The sequence below is a fragment of the Salvelinus alpinus genome, chromosome 1 (genome assembly GCF_045679555.1).
Source record: "Salvelinus alpinus chromosome 1, SLU_Salpinus.1, whole genome shotgun sequence".
Lineage (NCBI taxonomy): Eukaryota > Metazoa > Chordata > Actinopteri > Salmoniformes > Salmonidae > Salvelinus > Salvelinus alpinus.
The window spans coordinates 85,497,942-85,516,469 of record NC_092086.1 but is presented as its reverse complement, the minus strand read 5'-3'; the positions used below and the strand labels follow the sequence as shown (position 1 = coordinate 85,516,469).

The window sequence follows — 18,528 nt, the reverse complement described above, 5'->3', positions numbered from 1 at the left end:
GGCTTTAGAAGCTTCTGATAGGCATAATCTGAGTCAATTGGAGGTGTACCTGTGGATGTATTTCAAGGCCTACCTTCAAACTCAGTGCCAGTTTGCTTGACATCATGGGAAAATCAAAAGAAATCAGCCAAGACCTCAGCAAAAAAATGGTAGACTTCCACAAGTCTGGTTCATCCTCGGGAGAAGTTTCCAAACGCCTGAAGGTACCACGTTCATCTGTACAAACAATAGTACGCAAGTATAAACACCATGGGACCACGCAGCCGTCATACCGCTCAAGAAGGAGACGCGTTCTGTCTCCTAGAGATGAACGTACTTTGGTGCGAAAAGTGCAAATCAATCCCAGAACAACAGCAAAGGACCTTGTGAAGTTGCTGGAGGAAACAGATACAAAAGTATCTATATCCACAGTAAAACGAGTCCTATATCGACATAACCTGAAAGGTCGCTCAGCAAGGAAGAAGCCACTGCTCCAAAACCGCCATAAAAAAGCCAAACTACGGTTTGCAACTGCACATGGAGAAATGTCCTCTGGTCTGATGAAACAAAAATAGAACTGTTTGGTCATAATGACCATCGTTATGTTTGGTGGAAAAAGGGGGAGTCTTGCAAGCCGAAGAACACCATCCCAACCGTGAAACATGGGGCTGGCAGCAGCATGTTGTGGAGGTGCTTTGCTGCAGGAGGGACTGGTGCACTTCACAAAATAGATGGCGTCATGAGGGAGGAAAATTATGTGGATATATTGACGCAACATCTCAAGACATCAGTCAGGAAGTTAAAGCTTGGTCGCAAATGGGTCTTCCAACTGGACAATGACCCCAAGCATACTTCCAAAGTTGTGGCAAAATGGCTTAAGGACAACAAAGTCAAGGTATTGGAGTGGCCATCACAAAGCCCTGACCTCAATCCTATAGAAAATTTGTTGGCAGAACTGAAAAAGCGTGTGCGAGCAAGGAGGCCTATGAACCTGACTCAGTTACACCAGTTCTGTCAGGAGGAATGGTCCAAAATTCACCCAACTTATTGTGGGAAGCTTGTGGAAGGCTACGTGAAACATGACGCAAGTTAAAGAATTTAAAGGCAATGCTACCAAATACTAATTGAGTGTATGTAAACTTCTGACCCACTGGGAATGTGATGAAAGAAATAAAAGCTTAAATACATAATTCTCTCTACTATTATTCTGACATTTCATATTCTTAAAATAAAGTGGTGATCCTAACTGACCTAAGACAGTGACTTTTTACTAGGATTAAATGTCAGGAATTGTGAATAACTGAGTTTAAATGTATTTTTCTAAGGTGTATGTAAACTTCCGACTTCAACTGTAAATATCTGTGCAGAATCTCAAACAGCATTGATCACTTGCACTATTTTAATGTACATTTACATTTACATTTAAGTCATTTAGCAGACGCTCTTATCCAGAGCGACTTACAAATTGGAAAGTTCATACATATTCATCCTGGTCCCCCCGTGGGGAATGAACCCACAACCCTGGCGTTGCAAGCGCCATGCTCTACCAACTGAGCCACACGGGACCAAATGTAATCTCAACTACAATCCAGGTCATTTGGTTGTGCTATTAGATGAAGCACATTGATAACACATTACGTTGTTGTTTACAAACAAAATATCTGATATTGTATTCCCATTTGAACTTTGTTGTGCTTTTAAACGTTTGGCTTTTTTTTGTGTGGGTGAATGAAGGTTGAAATCTCATTGATCAAGTCACAACCAAAAATGACCCACATTTCAATATTGAAATGACGTGGTGTGCCCAGTGAATTTGGGGATGGGTGCACTTCCACTGGTGCTTAGTGAGGGCGACAGACCACACAAAATCCCAATACTCATTCTTCACTGAGCCTTGGGCAAGGGATATATTTGTGTAACAGAAGTTCTCAGACGCTTTGCTAGGCAGCGCGCCAAAACCACAAATGAAATGTGCCCTGTGTGTTTCTAACAGTCTTCTGAAAAACAACTCTGTGGAGAACATCCCATAAAACACAAACTCTCCCTTTCGCCCTCTCTCTCTCTCATCCAAACTAACTTTCACGTCTTGCTCTTCACTGTAATCAAAGGGCTAAAATCAATAATATGCATGCTAGTCTCTCTTGGCTAAAAGTATAGGAGAGACTGACTGCGTGCGTCACTTCTTGTTTTTATAATAAACATTCATGTGTTGAAAACTCCAAATTGTTTGCATAGTCAACTTACACACACCACTGACACACACGCTTACCCCACCAGACATACCAGGGGTCTTTTCACAGTGCCCAAATCCAGAAAAGATTTCATGGAACTCCCATCTCACATTGCTCAAGTGAACCGCAAGCCTGGTTTTAAAAAATAGATAAAAAGGGTCAAGACGAGTGCGCCCCACATGTAGTTACGTGCAGTACAAGTGGATTTAACAAGTGACATCAATAAGGGATCATAGTCTTTCACCTGGATTCACCTGATCAGTCTATGTCATGGAAAGAGCAGGTGGTCATGTTTTGTACACTCAGTGCATATATTTATATTTATAAACTTACTTAAAATAGGACATTTATGGTTGACCAGAGTGCATTTACAGTGCCTTCAGAAAGTATTAACACCCCTTGACTTTTTCCACATTTTATTGTGGTACAGACTGAAATTAAAATGGATTCAATTGAGATTGCCTTAACACCATTTTTTTAAACTGGCCTAAACACCCCATAATTTCAAAGTGGAATTGTAAAAAAAAAAATGTTTACTACAAATTCATAAAAAAGTACAGCTGAAGTCGGAGGTTTACATACACTTTGGTTGAAGTCATTAAAACTCATTTTTCAACCACTCCACACATTTCTTGTTAACAAACTATAGTTTTGGCAAGTTGGTTAGGACATCTACTTTGTGCATGATGCAAGTAACTTTTCCAACAATTGTTTACAGACAGATTATTTCACTTATAATTCACTGTATCACAATTCCAGTGGGTCAGAAGTTTACATACACCAAGTTGACTGTGCCTTTAAACAGCTTGGAAAATTCCAGAAAATGATGTCATGGCTTTAGAAGCTTCGGATAGGCTAATTGTAGTGGTAAAAAAAGTTCTAAAAAATTCTACATTTGGGTTGGTTTATAGAGTTGGGAAATTAGCTGGGTCCATGTCTTCTACAAAGGATAGGTAAGGTTGCCAGGTATAAAATGGAGTAGCGTATTTTCCCTAGCCTGAGATGTTGCATTACTTCCTTTATCCAATTGGTTCTTAAGAGAGTTCAGGGAATGGCAAGTCAAGAACAAATTGTTATTTACAACGACATCCTACCGAAAGGCAAAAGGCCTGCTGCGGGGACGGGGGTTTCAAAATAAAAAATTAAGTACAAATATAGGACAAAACAAACAGCACGACAAGAGAGACACTACATAAAGAGGGTTAGACCTAAGACAACAACATAGCATGGCAGCAACACATGACAACATAGCATGGTAGCACCACAACATGGCAGCAGAACAAAACATGTTACAAACATTACTGGGCACAAATAACAGCACAAATGTAAAAAATGCAGAGACAACAATACATTAAGCGAAGAAAACACAACTGTCAGTATGAAGATACCTACAATTGTGTAGTTTTGTATCTAAAGAAATGGGATCTAGGAATATTGAACTTTCGTACTAACTGTTCAAAAGATGCAAAATCCATATCAATGTACAAGTCGTTCAGTGAAGGAGACCCCTTTTCCAGGTCAGATATGAAACACCCAGTCTAATAATGGACAGAATGTATGGTTCTTTAATAACGGAGCAGAAGTTGAAAATTCACTGAGATCAAATGATCGCCTGAACTGTTTCCAGATTTGAGAATGTTTCAGAATAGGGTTTTTAGTGTATTTGGAAACAGGTTCATGCAAGTTTTGAGCAGTTTTGGGCCTGTAACATCAGGGATTTCTGGCATCCAATATAGAATGATTCTTATATTAACTGCCCAGTAATAATATTGAAAGTTTAGAGGTGCTAGACCACCCTGGGGACAAGATCTCTGCAATATGCTTTTACATATCCAAGGGTTTTTCTTGTTCCAGATAAATGCAGATATCAGTTTATCATCTATGGAGATAAGGTAATAAATACTTTAACAGTGTTAATTCTTTCACCAAAGAAAGAGAAAGTTAATCCCAGCGTTCAAGATCCTGTTTCAGGCGGAGTGTCAAGGGAAGGACATAGTACTTTGAAATCGTGTGTGACCCAAATTCCCAAATATTTCCATTTCTGTGTAGTCACTCTTAAAATAAGTTTGCACAGCAGAAGGATTAATAGGCATCAATTCACTTTTTTGTAGATGAACCTTATACCCAGATATTTTACCAACTGTCTTTAATAGAACATGGATCTCTGGAAGACCAGTTAAAGGGTTAGACATATACAGTAGCATGTCATCCGCATAGAGTGAGACTTTATGCTCTTAGCCCCCTCTTCGAATACCTTTGATAGTAGTGTTATTACGTATTGCTAAAGGCTCGATTGCGATGGCAAACAGTTGAGGGGAAAGAGGACCACCCTGTCTTGTCCCACGTTGAAGTTGGAAATAGCATGAAAGGTTAATATTTGTGCGCACTGCAGCCATAGCGGAGGAGTAAAGGACTTTGATCCAGGACATCAAATTGGGACCGAATCCAAATTGTTTGAGAGTATAAAAAAGATAATCCCGCTCCACCCGATCAAACTCCTTCTCAGCATCAAGTGATAACAATATCTCTGGAGTGTCAGATGAAGAGGGATGATAAAATATATTAAAGAGAAGTCTAATGTTGAAAAAAATAATGATTTTTTTATTAAACCAGTTGGATCTGTAGAGATAATGGAGGGAAGGACTGACTTCAAATGGCAGGCAAGCATTTTAGAAAGTATCTTTACATCGCAATTCAGTAAAGAAATTGGCCTATATGAACCACACTCAAGAGTCTTCTTTTTCAGAATAAATTAAATACATGCCTGTCTCATTGTTGCAGGTAAAGAGTTTGAGGAGAATGATTCCTCAAATAAAGAAAGCAAGAGAGGAGAAAATTGATCTGAGAATTATTTTAAGCTTTCGCTCTGAAATCCATTGGATCAAGGGGATTTACCACACTGCATAGATTTAATTGCCAACACTCTCTCTTCTACAGAGCACTGTTCTTCTAATTCAGCATCTATCTCAGGTTCAGTAGAAATATCTAAGTTCTCAAATAAGGTGTTGAGTAAGGTAGCAATACCAGCAGATTACGAAGTGTATAATTGTGAGTAAAAGTTATGAATTGATTTGATTTGCGGTTCTCTGACGCAGCCGGTGTGCTAGCATTTTTACTGATTTCTCTCCATGTTCATCATTTTGTAAACAAGATTTACTCATTTGATTTTCAGCTTGTCAAGTTGAAAGAAGATCAAACTCTGTCTGAAGTGTCAAACGTTGTTTTATTAAATCTGAGGATGAAGAGCGTGAATATGCCATATTCAAATCCAAGATTTTATTTGTAAGTTCCGCTAGACATTGAATATTTCACTTAATCTTACACTGTACAAAATAATTTGGCCCCTTAAATAAGCCTTCCTTGATTCCCATACTGTTGTAGGAGACATTCCAGGAGATTGATTAAGCTTGAGAAATAGCTCAATTTGAGATTATATAAAAGCAACAAAGGGTTCTTCAGATAGCAGTAGTGAGTTAAGCCACCAAAGGCGATAATTAGGCTGTGTATTTGGTATAAGTAGTTTCATAGTAAGGGAAGAATGATCCGAAATGACTAGAGCTTGGTAATCACACTCCGTGATAAGTGGCAGAAATCTATTGTCTAGGAAAAATGTGTCTATACGTGAGAAGATCTAATGAACTGGCGACAAAATATAATACTGAATTAGCTGAATTGCGGATTCCATCTTTGATGAAGATGATACCCATACTAGAGCTACGATCCAGATTGGGCGACAATACACAATTCATATCACGACCTAGTATTAGGTGGTGTGTGTCCATATTTGGTAATCAAGAAAATACATTTGTGAAGAATTAACTGTTACCCCAATTTGGTGCATAAATGTTAGCTAAGATAACATGTGTTTTATACAGTACAGTCTTCCTACTACAATAATGAAATGGCCTGCTGAGTCTTGTCCCATCACGCCCTAGCGACTCCTGTGGTGGGTCGGGCGCATGTGCACGCTGACATGGTCGCCAGTTGTACAGTGTTTCCTCCGAAAACATTGGTGCGGCTGGCTTCCGGGTTAAGCAAGCAGTGTGTCAAGAAGCAGGGTTGTAATTCGGATGACGCATTACTCTCAAGCTTCGCCTCTCCCGAGTCCGTACGGTAGTTGCAGCGATGGGACATGACTGTAACTACCAATTGGATATCACAAAATTGAAAAAAATACAATATAAATAAATAAATACATCTGGTATGAAAAAGAAAACCCACCCTTGTCACCTAATAGAACAAGGTAACCTCTAATCCCCATGCAAAGATATCCACACGATGTGCTTGTAGTGGGGAACACTAAACCTAACAACATCAACCAATGGTACGACTAATGTTGCCTAATAATAACAATTTCATCTGATGCCACTGGCAATGTTATCTACAAAAGAGAGACTGAGTCTGCAGTGCTGAGTCTGCAGACACATTTGTCCATTAACCTATTCGCCAAATAGGTGAACATTCAGCCATTTGCTTCGTCCGACCTCAGTAGAATGTTCACCTTTATGAAGGCCATCACCTTATGGGGGTCTTGGAATTCCTTCTGTGTGCCGTTCCATAAGGAGACGGAAAGGAAAGAAGTCTCACCATACCGAACGTCAGTCCGTCCACGGAGCAGACTCTTGACATCATTGAAAGCGGCACGGTCACGAGCAACGCTGGGGGCATAGTCTGGGAAGATAGAGATGGATGTTCCGTTGCATCAAAGTGGGTCAAATTCTCTGGCACGCCGAAGAACATCAATACAATACTGATAGTAGTGTAGTCTAGCCACAATGATGCAAAGTTTTCCGCCAGGCTTTCTTATTTGAGAGCCCCAATGTGAGCGGTCTACAAGGATGTCTTTATCCATTTTCAGGGCTTCCTTCAATAACTGTGAGACCGATGAAGTACAACTTGAGCCTGGGTCCTCAGCCACACTCATGATCCTGATATTGGATCTTCACATATCTTGTAAATGTATGTATTGTTCCTTAAGGCTAGTCACATGTTTTGAGCTCCTTAACCTCGGTTTGTAGCGTAGTCATGTCGTCTGAGTATGTTGACAAGCCTTTTTCCATGTCGGAGATGGTTTTCTTTACTGTATCCAGTTCAGTATGAACCATTGCTGTATGCTTTGCGAGTTCATTCTTGACTGCTTGTAACTATGACTTAATAAAATTGAAGTCCTCACTAAGTGCCTCGAGTTTCGACTTGAGTATAGATGAAATGTCCGCTCTGAGGGCAGCAAGAATCTTGGCCTTCAAATCCTTGTTAATTTTTTCGCCGAGCCGAAGGGAGGAGCCGCTGCTCCCACTTGTTGAAGAACTCGAGCTCCTCGTCTTTGGCCTAGTGTTTTCTCTTTTGTCAGTGACTCCGGTGAACTTAAACTTTTGCAGGTTATGCGCCATTTACACATTAAAACAAAAGTTTAACAAAGTAAAGCAAGTCATTCAAAGGATGTGTTTCCTAGTTCTTTTTGGGTCAAAGCACAAAGAAAGTACTAAATAAATGCAATTTCAGCAGGAGCTCGGAAGAACATGACCTACTCCATGGCTTGCTCACTAGCACCCCCCTTAACCAAATTTATTTTTAAACGGATGAGTTTATTGGTGTTAAAATACACCAATTATGTTATTTTGGACCACCAGGCTGCTGACGTCATGCAGCCTGTAGTTTTTGTGTTTATACTTTTTGAATAATGACAACGACAAGTTAGATGTTCATGACGTCATTGCGACAACTGCCTACAGACATTTCAATAGACGCAGTATAAACCAGCCATTAGTCTTGAAATATTTGGCTGTTTAGTACACTACCATACTCACTCTGTTTAGCACATGGCCTCACATGTGAATCCTTAAAGAGATTGTTGGGGCTAAGGCTTTTTATACCGTTTGTACTGTAGCTATGGGTTGGGATTATGGTTCATTGTTTAGCTAGATAGCTAGCTACATGTCTAAACAAAAGACTCCACTTCGCAAGAGAATGATTACATGATCCATCAAGTTAGCAAGGTGTGTCTGGGGGTGATTACAGCCATCATTTGAATTTCATGAACATGTGTACATGTCTAGACAATAGTGACCCATCCACTTAGCTAGATGTATTTTTGCCCTGAGTTTTTCTTTATTGTAAAGAGATGGGTGGGGCTAAGGCTTAAGAGGGTGTGAACGATGCTGAATGGGTGTAGACAAAGAAGAGCGCTCCAGTAGGTGTACCAAAACGTTCAAGGGCCAATTTCTCAAAAGGGGGGTTTCAAGTTTATCAACTTTCAAAGCAGAATTACTTTCCCATTGTTCCTCAACTGTAGTGTATGATATACCATTTTCTAGCTCTGAGTCTCTACTTTTATCCAATGTAAAAAACACAACTTCAGATTTTGCTACATAAGACTGAATCGAGCCGGTTGTATATGTGTATTGAAAGGGGAGGCAACTGTGTTTTTGTGCGCTGATGGACAGGTGTGGGCATATTGTGGTGTTTATTGGGCGTGGTGGCTGTGTCTGTTTTGTGTTTATAAACAAAACTAATTAAAAGAAAAACAAAACAAAAGAACGATAAAGCTACACCTCACAGCACAAAGCCTTTCCCCTATTTGACCTAGAATTCTGTATGTACTGACATGTAGGCTGTGTGTGACATTTAAAATGTATGTAGTTCTAACCTTGAGCTGTTCTTGTCTATTCATGTTCGGTAATGTTTCAATGTTTCATGTTTCATGTTGACCCCAGGAAGAGTAGTTGCTGCTATCACAACAGCTAATGGGGATCCTAATAACATACCAAATACTCCCCGTCTTTCTCCCTCTTTCTCTACCTCCCTCTCATCAAACTCACTTCCTTATTTTCTCTTTCTAGCTCATCCAAATTCACTTTCTCCCTCTTTTTTTCCCCTCTCTCTTCCCCTCATCCAAATTAATATCCCCCCACTCATCCATGTTACCCTCCTCCTCTCTCTAGCCCCTGGGTCCTGTCTCTGCTCCCGACTAGCATTCCCTGGAGCCCTAATTACTGTATAAGTGTTGACATCGACAGCCACTATCAATCACATCACTATGTCGCTTCTGATCACAGTTATGCTTTAGTGTGTGTGTGTGTGTGGACACGTTTTACTATACTTGTGAGTACCAAAAGTCCTTATACGAATAGTAAACCAACAAAAATTCTGAGAAGTTAGGACATTTTGCCGGTCTTCACTGTGTAAGACAGAGAGATAGAAATAGAATCAGGTCAGGAGAATCCACCCAGATAAATCTCTCTGCCATTTTTTGTGACGGGTCAGTCTGCTTTTGTCTCTCACCGCTGCTCCACACCAAGGCAGCCCTGTCCCCATGGGCCACAGAGATATGAGACACTTACATTAGGCCACATAACATAATCTATAGTAGAAACACACATGCCTGGACGAATAGCTTTCAGCACAGCTCAGAGCAAGCTATCCCATTAGCCATGAATCTGAGGCCTACTCCTACTGAAAGGGTGGAAGAGAGGTGGAGACACTAAACAGATATATCTGTGAGCGCTGACAGTAAATCTACAGAGTGGAAAACCTACACCAGAGAGGCACAGACAGTGACTGCCTTCGATTTGCAGAGACTGCAACTCTTCATTGTGAAAGTGCATGGACGTAACTGGTGTATATCTCGGGGAGTGACAGGGAATCCTTTGACTCGCGTGTCATTGTAATATATGGGCCCTTCTGGGACCTTGGCTCGGCCCAACCTGCAAGCCACTAATCTGCAAGCTTCTAATCTCCTCTCATCTTCTCTCTCAAAATGGGGATAGGTTCCAGGACGGGGGAGATACAGAGTAGAGACACACACACCTCATCCATCAATTTATTAACCAGCAGCAGCCGGGCTCCACGTTTTGTTGGGCAGGCAGAGGGCCCTTAACAGGTTCAAGCGGAGCACATCATTGCCTCCTCCTCCAATACACAGTACTAGTCAAAAGTTTGGACACACCTATTCATTACAGGGTTTTTCTTTATTTTTACTCTTTTCTACATTGTAGAATAATAGTGAAGACATCAAAACTATAAAATAACACATATGGTATCATGTATTAAGCAAATCAAAATATATTTGACATTCTTCAAAGTAGCCACCCTTTGCCTTGATGACAGCTTTGCACACTCTGGCATTCTCTTAAGCAGCTTCACCTGGAATGCTTTTCCAACAGTCTTGAAGGAGTTCCCACATATGCTGAGCACTTGTTGGCTGCTTTTCCTTCACTCTGTGGTCCAACTCATCCCAAACCATCTCAATTGGGTTGAGGTCGGGTGAGTTTGGAGGCCAGGTCATCTGATGCAGCACTCCATCACTCTCCTTCTTGGTCAAATAGCCCTTACACAGCCTGGAGGTGTGTTGGGCCATTGTCCTGTTGAAAAACAAATTATAATGGGACTAAGCGCAAAACAGATGGGATGGCGTATCACTGCAGAATGCTGTGGTAGCCATGCTGGTTAAGTGTGCCTTGAATTCTACATCAATCACTGACAGTGTCACCAGCAAAGCACAATCACACCTCCTCCATGCTTCACGGTGGGAACCACACATGCAGAGATCAGCTGTTCACCTACTCTGCGTCTAACAAAGATATGGAGGCTGGAACAAAAACAATTTAGCAAATTTGGACTCCTCAGACCAAAGGACAGATTTCCATTGGTCTAATGTCCATTGCTCGTGTTTCTTGGCCCAAGCAAGTCTCTTCTTCTTATTGGTGTGTGCTTTAGTAGTGGTTTCTTTGCAGCAAATCGACCATGAAGGTCTGATTGACACAGTCTCCTCTGAACAGTTGATGTTGAGATGTGTCTGTTACTTGAACTCTGCATTTATTTGGGCTGCAATTTCTGAGGCTGGTAACTCTAATAAACTTATCCTCTGCAGCAGAGGTAACTCTGTGTCTTCCTTTCCTGTAGCGGTCCTCATGAGAGCCAGTTTCATCATAGCGTTGATGGTTTTTGTGACTGCTTTCAAAGTTATTGAAATGTTCTGCATTGACTGACCTTCATGTTTTAAAGTTATGATGGACTGTCGTTTCTCTTTGCTTATTTGAGCTGTTCTTGCCATAATATGGACTTGGTCTTTTACCAAATAGGGCTATCTTCTGTAAACCACCCCTACCATGTCACAATACAACTGATTGGCTCGAACGCATTAAGGAAAGAAATTCCACAAATTAACTTTTAACAAGGCACACCTGTTAATTGAAATGCATTCCAGGTGACTACCCCATGAAGCTGGTTGAGAGAATGCCAAGTGTGCAAAGCTGTCATCAAAGCAAAGGGTGGCTACTTTGAAGAATCTCAAACATAAAATAAATGTTGATTTGTTTAACACTTTTTTGGTTACTACATGATTCCATATGTGTTATTTCATAGTTTTGATGTCTTCACTATTATTCTACAATGTAGAACATAGTAAAAATAAAGAAAAACCCTGTAATGAGTAGGTGTGTCCAAACTTTTGACTGGTACTGTAGGTGCAGAGAAGAAATAAATGCCAATTGCCTGGACTGGCTAACACCATCTAAAAGTCAGTCAGTTCTATTTGAAGAGCACACCACTTCCACTGAGAGACAGTTCTGTTACTATGAAGTCTGAATGTCAAAATTGCATTTTGAAGCTTTGGGAGGTTTATATACTGTTATAAGGAAGGAAGTGTTTTTTTACAGACTCAGATTAAGTATTTCAAAGAAGATGTCTGAAAGGACAATGTGTGACTCATTGTTTTGGCAGCTATGTATGGGAGTCTGAGGAAAGGATTATGTTGTGCACTGATTTGATTGCTAGACAACCGGTTCCTCCAAACCCTGAGACTCTCAAGCTTGTCAACCTAACCATTTCCCTTTAGAGACAAACAAAAGATGAGGATGGACTTCTAAATTTTCCAATCAATGTTTCTGGAGGCTGGTCATGACTCATCTACATCGCAACCATGACAATCTTTGTAGATGTACACACACACCCACACCATTCACACAGCAGTTGGATATGTCAAGACAGAGCTGTTATCCAGCGTGCTACATGGCCAGGTTAATCCAGCAGTGCCAGTGTTTACAGCTGTGTGTGTTGAACCCAGACAATACCAGCCCTCTACTGCTGGAAGCTCACTAAGCTGTTAACTCTCAATTCTTCTGGCAGGCGAGGCGAGCACCACCACCTCCTCCTCCTCCTCCACACTTTACCTAGTAGCAGGTCACAGTACAAGTCCCTGGATAACACCTCCTCCAACCTGGCAACCGCTAACACCTGGACTGACTGTACATACTAATCTGGCAACCACTGCCTGCAGCCCGAGGACAGGCAGGCAGGGCTCAGGCAGCTCTGAGGGACGATAACAAAAACAGAACTCAGTCTTATGATAAGGAGAAATAACCTGAGAGAATTAGAGGATTGATTCAGACGATCCCTTCTGTTACTTTGTGGTAAAACCATAGCAAACAATTCTGTTAATGAACTGTATTATATTGACTGCTCATATCACTGTGATAGTGTATAATTATTGTATAATTCCATTGTATCACGTCTGTGTTCTATTCTAAGAGATCAGGTCTTACATCTGTACATATGCAAATGTATTTTTAACCCGTATTTAAACACAGTCATTCCTCCCTGGCAGCAGCGCTGCCACATTAGCAGACACTATCAGGCCTGCCAGTCAGGGCTGCAGCCTAGCACATCTCTGGGATGGCTCCTCAGTGCCAAGGCTTGGATGGTAGAGCAGACCAACCATGGCTTTCAAACATGGAGGAAGAACAGAGATTCACCACGCTAACCAGAGCACATCTAAACCAGGCACAGAGGGAGTTGTAGAGAGCCGCAGACCTCCTCCTTTTCCTTCGTCGTTCAGTCCCCTCTCGTTCAGTCCCCTCTACTGGGCTCTGATGGAGCTCTTAGCGCACACACACAGACCCCATGGCTTTCTGAGATAGTAAGGCCCCCCTGTATACCTTTTTTTGTCAGAGGGAAACAGGTTGTGATTGTGGGTGGTAGTGTGTGTGTCTGTGTTTGGGGGATAGGGGGGGGCAGTTAGTCTGTGTGTGTGTACGTGCAGAAGGTACAGTGCCTTCGGAAAGTATTCAGACCCCTTGACTTTTTCCACATTTTGCTATGTTACAGCCTTATTCTAAAATTGATAGTTGTTTTTTCCCCTCAATCTACACACAATACCCCAAAATGACAAAGCAAAAAGAGGTTTTTGCAACAGAAATATCACATTTACGTAAGAATTCAGACCCTTTACTTAGTACTTTCTTAAAGTGCCTTTGGCAGCGAATACAGACTCAAGTCTTCTTGAGTCAGGCTACAAGCTTGGCACACCTGTATTTGGGGAGTTTCTCCCATTCTGCTCTGCAGATCCTCTCAAGCTATGTCAGGTTGGATGGGAAGCGTTGCTGCACAGCTATTTTCAGGTCTCTCGAGATGTTCAGTCTGGTTCAAGTCCAGGCTCTGGCTGGACCACTCAAGGACATTCAAAGACTTGTTCCGAAGCCACTCCTGCGTTGTCTTGGCTGTGTGCTTAGGGTCGTTGTCCTGTTGGAAGGTGAACCTTCGCCCCAGTCTGAGGTCCTGAGCGCCCTGGAGCAGGTTTTCATTAAGGATCTGTACTTTTCTCCGTTCATCTTGCCCTCAATCCTGACTAGTCTCCCAGTCTTTGCAGCTGAAAAACATCCCACAGCATGATGCTGCCACCAACATGCTTCACCGTAGGGATGGTGCTAGGTTTCCTCCAGACGTGACGCTTGTCATTCAGGCCAGAGTTCAATCTTGGTTAATCAGACCAGAAAATCTTGTTTCTCATGGTCTGAGTCTTTATGTGCCTTTTGGCAAAATCCAAGCAGGCTGTCATGTGCCTTTTACTGAGGTGTGGCTTCTGTCTGGCCACTCTACCATAAAGGCCTGATTGGTGGAGTGCTGCAGAGATGGTTGTCCTTCTGGAAGGTTCTCCCATCTCCACAGAGGAACTCTGGAGTTCTGTCGGTGACCATCGGGTTCTTGGTCACCTCCCTGACCAGGGCCCTTCTACCCCGATTGCTCAGTTTGGCCAGGCAGACAGCTCTAGGAGAGTCTTGGTGGTAACCAAACTTCTACCATTTTAGAATGAGGGAGGCCACTTGGTACCTTTCGCCAGATCTGTGCCTCGACACAATCCTATCTCGGAGTTCTATGGACAATTCCTTCGACCTCATGGCTTGGTTTTTGCTTTGACATGCACTGTCAACTATGGGACCTTATATAGACAGGTATGTGCCTTTCCAAATCATGTGCAATTATTTGAATTTACCACAGGTGGACTCCAATCAAGTCATAGAAACATCAAGGATGTTCAATGGAAACAGGATGCACCTGAGCTCAATTTGGAGTATCATAGCAGTGTCTGAATACTTATGTAAATAAGGTAGGTTTTTTATTTGAAATACATTTGCAAAATAAAAAATAAAAAATCTGTTTTCGCTTTGTCATTATGTGTCGATTGCTGAGGATTTTTACTTATTTAATCCATTTTAGAATAAGGCTGTAACGTAACAAAATTGAGAAAGTTAAGGGGTCTGAATACTTTCCAAAGGCACTGTATGTGCTTCCATGCATACGTACAGTATGTGTATGTAAATTTGTGTGTGTGTGTGAGAGAGGTAGAGTTTTTTTATGGAGGGCAAGAGCATCAGCGGAATAATCTGCACACCAATGAGGGGTGTCTGCCTGGCGGGGGTGAAGCCGTGGTGGGCCGTAACGTGTGCCTTATGAAACGTTACTGGCCACTTCACCTTTATTAAAGTGAATAATGAATAACGAGTAAAAATACCTTGGCTATATACAGGGAGTACCAGTAAGAGTTGTGTGCAGGGCTACAAGGTAATTGAGGTAGCTATGTGCATAGGATAGGGGTAAAGTGGCTAGGCAACAGGATAGAAAAGACAGTAGCAGCAGTGTATGTGGTGAGTGTGAAAGTGTGTGAGTGTGGCGTCAGTATGCATGTGTGTGTGTTGGGGTGTAAGTATGTGTGAGTACAGTCCAATGTATGTAAATAGAGTCAGTGCAAAAAAGTGTGTGTGTTGGGCTGTGTATGTGCACACCCCTTCAAATTAGTGGATTCGGCTATTTCAGCCTCATCCGTTGCGGACTGTCGTATACGCCCTGCTAGAGCTGAAATTTGATGAACTGACTTGTTGGAAAGGTGACATCCTATGACGGTGCCATGTTGAAAGTCACTGAGCTCTTCAGTACAGGCCAATGCCAATGTTTGTCAATGTTTGTCTCTGGAGATTGCATGGCTGTGTGCTGGATTTGATAGAACTGTCAGCAACGGGTGTGGCTGAAATAGCCAAATCCACTAATTTGAAGTGGTGTCCACATACTTTTGTATTTCCCTTTCAAATGTTAATTTATCCTGCTCATACATAATCATAACTCCTGGGGTAGCTGGTGGGCTATTGCAGCTAGGGTTTTTTACAGCATGGTAGGGGCTCCAACTAGCCTGCTCTTTCTAATCTAGAATGAAGAAAAGCGATTGAAGCACTGGATTGCTCCAAAGGAATGCTGGAGCGATGCAACTGGCCTCCTGGGGGACGCATGCTTCTGGCTGCCCAGTCCCAGAGTTGCAAATGAGATAACTTACAGAATCACAAATTCATTTTGGTGGGGACTTAGCCAGCCTCAGTAAAATCTCTTGTTGATTCCATTTGACACAAGGTCCCATAGCTGTACCCAGTCTTTTCTTAGTACATGCCCTTGTTCTGCATTGAATGGACTTTAAATGTTGAATGATAATGCTTTTTCTGACAGATTTTTGGTGTTTACAGACTGAAGGTAAATGCTTGTTGAAGCGTTTTCAAAAGTGCATATCTGTTAATAAATTAAAATTGGCATAACAAGAGGAGCGAGAGCCTTTGTCTCCCTCACAGTTTGTGACCCATTAATGACAATATGAGCTCCCAAGTGGCGCAGCCGTCTAAGGCACTGCATCTCAGTGCTAGAGGCGTCACTACAGACCCTGGTTCGAATCCAGGCTGTATCATAACCGGCTGTGATCAGGAGTCTCATAGGGCGCACAATTGGCCCAGCATTGTCTAGGTTAGGGTTTGGCCGTCATTGTAAATAAGAATTTGTTCTTAACTGACTTGATTTGTTAAATAAAGGTAAAAATAAATAAAAATGCTTTGACCAATCAAAGCATTCATATCCTGAATAGGAAAAACAGAAATCCTAAGGAATTTTATCCAGTAATGAAGCCTGCAGTGTCTGGGTCTATGCATGGCAGTAGTTCTGTGACCATTTAGCCTACGAGATGAAGAATGTGTGATGTGAGAGCACAATAATCCCTAAAATAATGTATTCTCACTCAACAGCCATGCTAACCCTTGCCCAGTCCCCCTTAGCTCCAACAAACAACTTACCTTATAATAGTGATAAGTAACATAAGAAATGTCAAGGTCCTTATTGCCAGTATTATGGTTCATCACTAACGTAGCTACCCCTCCCTGAGTGTACTGTACTACCTCTGTTTAGTAAAATAGTATCTAATAATGGCAGAATAGAAACCCAGATATCAGCCAGATATGATGCCAAACACATGCCAACATTAACCCCTCTGTGTCTGGGTAAACACTGATGGCACAAGACCACTCTCCATCCATCCACCAGAAAGCTTGTTGCTGTGGAAGGTTAATGGGTTACTTCAGGATTTTGGCAATGAGGCTTTTTATCATCCCCATAGTCAGATGAACTCGAGGATACCACAAGTGTCCAATATGAAGGACGTTAAGAGGTAGTTTTGCGAGCCAATACTAACTAGCATTAGCACAATGACTGGAAGTCAATGGGTATTTGCTAGCATAGACGAGCAGTCATTGCACTAACGCTAGTTAGCAACTTACTTCAAACCGCACAGACATAAAAATGGTATCCACGAGTTCATCGGACTCTGGGGAAGTAGATAAGGGGCCTCATTGCCAAAATCCCTAAGCATCCCTTTAAATCACAACCTCAGCTTTGTCAACAGTTCTCACCTGAGTGGTGCAAGGAGCCTGGACCTTTCATCCTGACATAACTAACTCAATACCACCAGTTGACTTTATCAGCTTTAAAACAACACTTAATGACTTTAGTTCATTCTTATTGATTGTGCATGCTGCCATGTCCATCATCCATAACACTAATGTCACTCACTACATTCGAACCCTGAAAAAACTCCATACAGTGATGCAGGAGCTATCATGATTCTACTTCAAGTCCTCTCTCAATTATTAATGACCTTATAAGGCAAAGGTGTATCATTGATTGTGCACATCACGAACATGTATACCACTGAGGATTTTGGATGTAATTTAGATGTAATAAACAGTTACGATTGTATACAACACCTAACTAAATTGTTACCGTAACACCTCCATTCAAGAAGCCTATTGCATGTACGGTCAGTGAATTCCATACCTGCCACGAGCTAGACGGGATCTCCGCGAATTTTCCGAGTCCTCCGAAGGTGTAGCATCTGTACATGTGGTCCAGGGACTCCGAGCAGTGCCAAAGTAAGCCGAAGCTCACCGAGTCCTTGTTTTTCAGATGGTCCTTGACAATCCACGCAGGGGATATAAAACTGAAACTACAGATAGCGACCAGAGCGGAGGACAGAAGGACCCAAAAGCAGCCCACGCAGCTGAACATCCTCGCAGCTTGGGGCAACGAGTAGCTCCGAGACAGATCGATCCCAACCCCGGCTTCTTTCTTCTTCCGATCCAGCAATGAATGCATTTGGAGCTCACACACCCAGAGAAGATCAGCTGAAGCTCTCCCCCAACAAATATTACATCAACAGCCTCCTGAAGCAAGATAAATAGTGAATTTGTTATCCGTAAAGATTATTATTTAAAGGGATATTCCAGTGACCTAAACATCGGCTCCTGATTTCATAAAATAGTCAAACATGAGCACGTCTAGGTAAACAAGCTGCCACCTCAACAAGAAGTAATGTCTACTTTAAATAGACTATCCGCTACTATACTTGAGAATATAGAAATGTGAGTCACCGCAGGACACAAAAGATGTTTATAACACGCACCCGAGACACAGATACGTAACTGTCAGTCCGTAGGATGGTCGCCACCTGGAACTGAAATACTCTTATCGAATTTTACGCACGAGATAAAAAATTAAACATATGGTTAGTGTTGCAGTTCTCTTTATAGGTCCGGTATTTGAGTCGCCGCGCTTTTTGCTCAGCAGGAGAAGCCGTGGTTTTGGTTAAGCGTGGTAACCAGTGGGCTTCACAACAAAAGTCTCCACATTGGCGCGCGCGTTATTGCGCGCTGTGAATACTCAGGTGGGCGTATCCCCATCA

At 42.0% G+C, this 18,528-nt stretch overlaps 1 protein-coding gene across 1 annotated transcript in view; it reads right to left on the bottom strand.

Moving 5' to 3' along the window:
* LOC139532449 (LHFPL tetraspan subfamily member 7 protein) overlaps positions 1 to 18,498 on the bottom strand; it is a 225,714-nt gene extending 207,216 nt beyond the window's left edge. The window contains exon 1 of the mRNA XM_071330040.1: positions 17,625 to 18,498. Coding sequence (XP_071186141.1) covers positions 17,625 to 17,942 — 318 coding nt within the window. The 5' untranslated portion in view covers positions 17,943 to 18,498. The remainder of the gene's footprint in view (positions 1 to 17,624) is intronic.
* Positions 18,499 to 18,528: the final 30 nt, after the last annotated feature.